We start from the raw sequence: 8,693 nt of genomic DNA, 5'->3' as shown, positions 1-8,693 counted from the left end.
GAGGTTGTTTATGGCTTTAATCCTCTAACTCCTTTAGATTTAACACCTTTGCCACCTAATATGTTTACAAGTGATGCAGCTTTGTCTAAAGCCGAATACATCAAAACGTTACACAAAGAGATCAAGGAACGGATTGAGAACAAGAATCGAAAGCTAGTAAGTCGCAAGAACCAAGGGAGAAAGAAAGTTATTTTTAACCCAGGTGATTGGGTTTGGGTTCATCTACGAAAGGAACAGTTTCCAGATCAGAGGAAGTCAAAACTTCAACCAAGAGGAGATGGTCCTTTTCAAGTGCTTGAACGGATCAATGACAATGCGTACAAATTGGATCTTCGAGGTGAATATAATGTAAGTTCTACTTTTAATGTGGCTGATTTGACTCCTTTTGATGTAGGAAATGAAGACCTTGATTTGGGGACAAATCCTTTTAAAGAAAGGGGGGATGATGCAAATCCAACCACGGATCCATTGACTGTACCCGGGGGACCAATTACAAGAAGCAAAGCAAAGAAGATTCAAGAGGTTTTCATAATACATCTTCAAAGGCTAGCTAATGCACACGAGGAGACAAAGATTTCTGAGGCAAAAATTCTTTACAATGTTAATTTAATGAGTCAAGAAGAGAATGGAGCAAAGATGGCACGGGAAAAGTTGTCTATTTTGAGAGATGGCACGGAGGACAAAAAAAGTTTGCAGATTGGTGAACAGGTGCCTTTGCAGATTGCACCTCTTGGGAGTTTGTGATGTCAAAGCTTGTCAAATCTCATCCAAACATAAAGCGCCTCCTACATGTGATTTCCAAGACAATTTAAAGGCTTGTAATCACCTTGTTTTGCAAGATTAAAAAAACATATTGAAATTCAAGAACTTTTGTTCCTTAACACTTTTGGTGTTGCTTCTTTCAAATCTTGCTTTAGGTTTGATGTTAAACCGATTCATTGGATTAGTCTCGATCAAGCTAATTCTGGAGTGAGTCGTCTTAGGATCTAGGAGTGACCATCGTAGATTCTAAGTCCGATCTAAGAGTGATTCATCTTCTAACCTTACTCTTGGTTGGAATCATTCGGTAAGTTAGTCGTTTTTGTGAATGTTTGCAAGGATCCTAGAAGGACCTCTAGCTTTGTAAACCCGAGCAACCTGGGCGCTTATCATTTGGTATCAAAGCATTGGTCGACATCCTTTGGCCGGTTCTAGAGGTGAAATATCTTTACTTTATTTAATTTTATTTTTCTGTTATTTTCCTTTTTCGAAAGTAGTTTCTTACAAAGTGTAACAAGACATAACTTGTCTTGAAATTCTTGTATTTTGCTCTCGGATCATTAGCAAAGAAAAAAAAATTAGAAGCAAAAGAAAAAAAAAAAGGAAAAAAAAAAAACAGAAGCAAAAGAAACAAAAAACAGTAGCAAAAAGAAACAAAAACAGTAGCAAAAAGAAAGAAAACCGTAGAAAAAAAAAAGCATTCGAAGATCCGAGGCACACGAAAGGTTCTTTTCATTATGTTGTGTTTTGTTTAAATTATCAAGTTGTTTATCCTAAGATTGAGTTTCTGTAGTCTTAGTTTGTGAGAGTTGATCATTGAATTAGTTATATCAAGCTTTAAGCAAGATTGCACCAAAATTTAAGCCAACCCTTACATCTTTGACCTAGTACCAAAAGCCTACCCTTGAGTGATAAACACGAGTGTCCTTGAGTGAAATCTTGGTGAGAAGAGTGGTAAGGTCCTTATTATCATTATTATTGTTTCTAACAAAATGGCACAGGATGGAGTACCACAAGTACCGCAAGATCCTAACATGGTGATTCTTCAAGCAATTCAAGGAATGATGGAAATGATGATGGAAGATAGACAAGAAGGAGAGCGCAACAACAAAGAGAAGAACGAGCCTTACAAGAAGATGATGCGTTTGACCTTGCTGAACAAGAAAGACAAGTTGGAGGAAGAAGAAATGGGAGAGGAAGAGGACGAAATAACTTTGCCAACGTCATGCAACCTAGAAGATTGGAAAGATTAAATGAAAATAGGGATGGCGGAGTTAAACTCAAGATTCCACCCTTTAGTGGAACGGCGGACCCCGATGCTTACTTGCAATGGGAAAGGAAGATAGAACATGTGTTTGATTGCTATACATATAGTGAGAATACGAAGATGAGACTCGCCATTGCTGAATTCACCAATCATGCCGGTGAATGGTATCAAAATCTCAAATTAGAAAGAAGAAGGAAGGAGGAGGATCCATTAGACACTTGGGAAGAACTCAAAGAAGCCATGAGAAGGAGGTACGTTCCAAAACACTATGAAAGAGATTTGAAAACTAAACTGCAAGCTTTGAGGCAGGGAACGAAAAGTGTTGCTGAGTATTATCAAGAGATGGAGACCTTCATGCTAAAAACCCAAATCCGAGAAGAAGAGGAAGACACCATGTCTAGATTCCTTGGAGGTTTGAATCGAGAAATTGCTCATGCTGTCAAAATTGAAGATCAATTGAAGGAAGAAAAGGAGTATTCAAAAAGGTACACATCTAAAGCTAATACATATTCCAATTCTAATGCTTGGAACAAGGCTGGTTTTGTGAATAGGAATGAATCATTGCAACCAAAAGGAAAGTTCGTAGCTGCCACAAGAATGGAGGGAGAAAGTTCCAATACTAAAAAGAATGAAGCTCCAAAGGAGGTAAGGGAAAAGACTAGTTCTATTCAATGTTGGAAGTGCAAAGGGTTTGGACACATGAGTAAAGATTGGGTCAATAAAAGAGTTATGGTGATAAGAAATGGTGTAGTTGACTCGGATGATGACTGTGAGGAACATGATGAAGAATTTGAAGAACGTGATGAAGAGTATATTGAAGAAGGTAACTTCATATCCTTGATAACAAGAAGGGTACTTAGTGTACAAATCAAGGAAGAGAAAGTTGAAGATCAAAGGGAAAAACTTGTTTCACACAAGATGCTTAATTGAAGGAAATCCGTGTAGCTTGGTGATTGATAGTGGAAGTTGCACAAATGTGGTAAGTAGTTTTCTTGTTAAGAGACTTCAACTTGCTACACGTCCACATCCAAAACCATACAAACTTCAATGGTTGACAAACAAAGGAGAACTAAAGGTAAACTCCCAAGCTCTTATTCCTTTTACATTGGGAAGATACAAAGATGAAGTCCTTTGTGATGTTGTCCCTATGAATGCGGGGGATATACTATTGGGCCGACCATGGCAATATGATAGAGAGGTCACATATGATGGGCTGTTGAACAAGTATAGTTTTACTTTGAAAGGAAAGAAATTTACTTTACTTCCGTTGTCTCCATTTGAAGTACATTGTGACCACTTGAAATTAGAGAAGAAAAGAAAAGAATTTGAAGAAAAGAGAGGAGAGAAGAGAGCAAAAGTGAGACTAGTGAAAAAAAAGAGAAGAGTGAAAGGCAAAATGAGAGTAAAAATCAAGAAGAAAAAAAAGATGAGTTGAAAAGAAAGAATGTGAGTTTGATTGTAAGAAAGAGTGAATTGAGAAATGTGTTGTTAACCCAAGAGCTACATTTTGTGCTTATGTGCAAAGGTATGTATTTAGCAATTGAAACAAAATCTCATGATGTTTTGCCAAGTGCATTTAAGTCTCTTTTGCAGGAATTTAATGACATGTTTCCCCATGAAGATGCACCTACGGGTTTACCTCCTCTTAGAGGGATTGAACATCAAATTGACTTTATACCAGGTGCAACTCTCCCAAACATGGCTGCCTATAGGACCAATCCCACGAAACCAAGGAGATTCAAAGGCAAGTGGAAGAACTCATGGAGAAAGGTTATGTTAGAGAAAGTATGAGTCCTTGCTCGGTTCCGGTAATTTTGGTACCCAAGAAAGATGGCACATGGAGGATGTGTGTTGATTGTCGAGCCATCAACAAAATCACGGTAAAGTATCGACATCCTATTCCTAGATTGGATGACATGTTAGATGAATTACATGGTGCTAATCTGTTTTCAAAAATAGATCTTAAAAGTGGTTACCATCAGATTCGAATGCATGTGGGAGATGAGTGGAAAACAGCTTTCAAAACAAAGTTTGGGTTGTATGAATGGATTGTTATGCCATTTGGCCTTACTATTGCACCAAGTACTTTTATGAGGCTAATGAATCATGTTTTGAGAGAATACATTGGAAAATTTGTTGTTGTATACTTTGATGATATTCTTGTTTACTCAAAAAGCTTGAATGATCATATTTTGCATGTCAAGACAATTTTACTAAAACTTAGAGAAGAAAAGCTTTATGCCAACTTCAAGAAGTGTAGTTTTTGTCAAGACCAAGTCAACTTCTTAGGATTCATTGTTGGAAAGGATGGGGTGAAAGTTGATGAGGAAAAGGTAAAGGCTATTCGAGAGTGGCCAACACCCACCAATGCAACCGAGGTAAGGTCTTTTCATGGGTTGGCTAGTTTTTATAGGAGGTTTATTAAAGATTTCAGTAGCATAGCCTCACCATTAAATGAACTTGTTAAGAAGCATGCTAAATTTGAGTGGAAAGAAAAGCAAGAAAATGCGTTCAATGAATTGAAAGATAAATTGAGCAATGCACCTTGTCTTGTTTTGCCTGACTTTGACAAATCTTTTGAGATTGAATGTGATGCAAGTGGGATAGGTATAGGAGCTGTTTTGATGCAAGAAAAAAGGCCGATCATGTTCTTTAGTGAAAAGCTAAATAGAGCACAGCTTAACTACCCAACTTATGACAAGGAACTCCATGCACTTGTGAGGGCTTTACAAGTTTGGCAACACTACTTATGGCCAAAAGAGTTTGTTATCCATACCGATCATGAAAGTTTGAAGCACCTCAAAAGCCAAAAAAGTTAAATCGGAGGCATGCTAAATGGGTGGAGTTCATCGAGACATTTCCTTATGTCATTCATTACAAAAAGGTAAGGACAATGTAGTGGCCGATGCATTATCAAGGAGGTATGCTCTATTTTCTTCACTTAGTGCAAAAATTCTTGGTTTTAAGCATATGATTGAGTTGTACAAAGTTGAGAAATCGGAATTTTATGATGTGTATGAGCAATGTTTGGAAGGGAAAAATATACATGATTATCTTGTGTTTGACGGTATGCTTTTTAGGAAAGGTAAGCTTTGTATTCCTAAGTGTTCCATTCGGGAGTTGCTTGTAAAGGAGGCTCATGGGGGAGGACTTATGGGACATTTTGGAGAATTTAAAACATATAGCATGTTGTGTGAACACTTTTATTGGTTACAAATGAGGAAAGATGTGAACAAACTGTGCAAGCAATGTTTCAAATGTAAGGAGGCTAAGTCTAAGACTCAACCACATGGTCTTTACACACCTTTAGAAGTTTCTAGTGAACCGTGGGTTGACATTAGCATGGATTTCGTTTTGGGGTTACCAAAAACTAGAAGACATCATGATAGCATTTTTGTGGTGGTTGATAGGTTTAGTAAAATGGCACATTTCATTCCATGTAACAAAACAGATGATGCTACTAATATAGCTAATCTTTTCTTTAGGGAAGTGGTTAGACTACATGGCGTTCCTAAAATCATTGTTAGTGATCGAGATGCTAAGTTTTTAAGTCATTTTTGGAAAGTTTTATGGGGCAAATTGGGTACCAAGCTTTTGTTTTCTACAACTTGTCACCCACAAACCGATGGTCAAACTGAGGTGGTTAATAGAACATTAGGGGCCTTGCTTAGGTCACTCATTTCTAAAAATCTTAAGTCTTGGGAAGAGACTCTACCTTTTGTGGTTTTGCATATAATAGAGCTGTACATAGCACCACCATTGTTCACCATTTGAGGTTGTTTATGGCTTTAATCCTCTAACTCCTTTAGATTTAACACCTTTGCCACCTAATATGTTTACAAGTGATGCAGCTTTGTCTAAAGCCGAATACATCAAAACGTTACACAAAGAGATCAAGGAACGGATTGAGAACAAGAATCGAAAGCTAGTAAGTCGCAAGAACCAAGGGAGAAAGAAAGTTATTTTTAACCCAGGTGATTGGGTTTGGGTTCATCTACGAAAGGAACAGTTTCCAGATCAGAGGAAGTCAAAACTTCAACCAAGAGGAGATGGTCCTTTTCAAGTGCTTGAACGGATCAATGACAATGCGTACAAATTGGATCTTCGAGGTGAGTATAATGTAAGTTCTACTTTTAATGTGGCTGATTTGACTCCTTTTGATGTAGGAAATGAAGACCTTGATTTGGGGACAAATCCTTTTAAAGAAAGGGGGGATGATGCAAATCCAACCACGGATCCATTGACTGTACCCGGGGGACCAATTACAAGAAGCAAAGCAAAGAAGATTCAAGAGGTTTCATAATACATCTTCAAAGGCTAGCTAATGCACACGAGGAGACAAAGATTTCTGAGGCAAAAATTCTTTCCAATGTTAATTTAATGAGTCAAGAAGAGAATGGAGCAAAGATGGCACGGGAAAAGTTGTCTATTTTGAGAGATGGCACGGAGGACAAAAAAAGTGTGCAGATTGGTGAACAGGTGCCTTTGCAGATTGCACCTCTTGGGAGTTTGTGATGTCAAAGCTTGTCAAATCTCATCCAAACGTAAAGCGCCTCCTACATGTGATTTCCAAGACAATTTAAAGGCTTGTAATCACCTTGTTTTGCAAGATTAAAAAAACATATTGAAATTCAAGAACTTTTGTTCCTTAACACTTTTGGTGTTGCTTCTTTCAAATCTTGCTTTAGGTTTGATGTTAAACCGATTCATTGGATTAGTCTCGATCAAGCTAATTCTGGAGTGAGTCGTCTTAGGATCTAGGAGTGACCATCGTAGATTCTAAGTCCGATCTAAGAGTGATTCATCTTCTAACCTTACTCTTGGTTGGAATCATTCGGTAAGTTAGTCGTTTTTGTGAATCTTTGCAAGGATCCTAGAAGGACCTCTAGCTTTGTAAACCCGAGCAACCTTGGCGCTTATTAGGTAGGCTGCAGAAATCCTGGTTTTCTTCCAACTTTGCCCTTAATGAAACGCGTCTTCCAATGCGTTTTGGTGGTTCCAACCGATGCATATGTGTGGAAGAAGTGTTCCACTATCAGTTTGAGCATGATTTAGTCAGTCAAAGGAGTTGGAAATGGGTGATCCACCAGTGTTATAGGACCTACCTAACCAATTCTGCACAACTATAAATTCCAGCAGCTTCTCCACCAAATTCATCAAGCCTTGCTTCCTTCTCTTGATCATTCTTAGTGTTTCTTTGTTGCTTTCTAAGTACTTTTAAGTTGCTTTCATTAGTTGCTTTTAGTTTTTAAATCCCGAGCACTTTACATTCCTTTATTGAGCTTTGTTTTATTTCCGTTGTTACTTAGTTATTTTCTACCTATTCAAATTTATAAAAATCTAGCACTTAGCTTATCTTCACTTTGCCTTTACATTATTTTTTAGTTAAGAGAATTGTGTTTTTGGAGGAAAGGGCACGTGACACTCCCTGATAAGGCAATCCTAATTCTCAGCCCAATGATCCAAGGTTTTGTTGAGCAAGAACCCTTGAATCAAAGAAATTAGCATCTCCTTAAACAAGTTAGAATCAACCAAGAGAAAGGCTAGAAATTGATTACCTCTATGATCAAGATCTAGAAGCAAGAATTGAGATCTTGTTCTAGAATGAGTCATTCCACAATCAAACTTGATCAAGGCTGGATTGAATGGCTCAAAATGCAATCTATCACAAGAATTGCAAGAAACCTTAGAAATGGCAATGAGATTTCTAAAGAAAATGTCTCTTGAGAGATCAAATTTCATTAAGCTAAAATCTGCCTTTTACATAGCTTGGATGGGACCTTTTATAGCCATTATATGAGTGAAACCCCCAACCCTTCACTTTCCAAAATAAAACCCATAAGTAGTAATGACCACAATTGGTCTACTTAATAACATCCCAGAATTGAACTCTAAAGTTGAAACCATAATTTGGAAGACCAAAAACTCAAAAATTACAAGCAAAGTTTGATGACTTAGAAACAACAAATGAATCTTTAAAATGTTGGCACAACGTCAATCTTGCAAACGTTGACCTTCACAACATCGTCCTCTCTTGGATTATTTTGCAGCATCTGAAATAAAGGTTGAGCTGAGCCTATCCAATTTTGTACGTGAATAAGGAATACTTGTTGAAGCTTCTTAGCCTTGGCTCGTGTAATAGGTCCAGTGGAGACGTGCGGAACACCATGATTCTTATCATCTTCCCCCTCTTCAACAGGATTCGTCCTCGAATCAGATAAGTCATCACCTACATCAAAAGGACTCAAATCAGCAACATTGAAAGTAGAACTTACTGAAAAGTCACCTGGAAGATCAATCTTGTATGCATTATTGTTAATTCTTTCAAGAACTTGATAAGGACCAGCCCCTCGTGGATGTAACTTTGTCTTCCGTTTCGAGGGAAAGCGCTCCGTGCGAAAATGTATCCAAACCCAATCACCCGGTTGAAAAATCAGTTCTTTCCGTCCTTTGTTAAGACGTGAAGCAACTTTCGAATTCTGTTTTTCAATCCTCTCCTTGACCTCTTTGTGTAAGGTTTTGATCAAATCGGACTTACTTGTGGCTGCATCACTCACAAATTCATTAGATGGAATAGGAAGCAAATCAAGGGGTGTAAGTGGATTGAATCCATAAACAACCTCAAAAGGAGAACAATGTGTGGTACTATGAATTGCCCTGTAATATG

The 8,693-nt window shown here is 37.8% G+C and overlaps 1 protein-coding gene across 1 annotated transcript; it reads left to right on the top strand.

Annotated features, from left to right (window-relative positions):
* Positions 1 to 1,984: 1,984 nt before the first annotated feature.
* LOC148208583 (uncharacterized) lies at positions 1,985 to 7,753 on the top strand. Its single transcript, XM_088119117.1, has 8 exons — positions 1,985 to 2,277; positions 2,578 to 2,849; positions 3,552 to 3,770; positions 3,986 to 4,121; positions 4,203 to 4,404; positions 4,994 to 5,111; positions 5,836 to 6,135; positions 7,662 to 7,753. The coding sequence occupies exons 1-8, from the start codon at positions 1,985 to 1,987 to the stop codon at positions 7,751 to 7,753; spliced, it is 1,632 nt and encodes a 543-aa protein (XP_087975243.1).
* The last annotated feature ends 940 nt before the right edge of the window (positions 7,754 to 8,693 follow it).

This window comes from Momordica charantia (assembly GCF_013281855.1).
Source record: "Momordica charantia cultivar OHB3-1 chromosome 10 unlocalized genomic scaffold, Mcharantia_2.0 BLBB01000010.1, whole genome shotgun sequence".
In the NCBI taxonomy this organism is placed as follows: Eukaryota; Viridiplantae; Streptophyta; class Magnoliopsida; order Cucurbitales; family Cucurbitaceae; genus Momordica; species Momordica charantia.
This window is presented reverse-complemented; position numbering and strand designations above follow the sequence as displayed.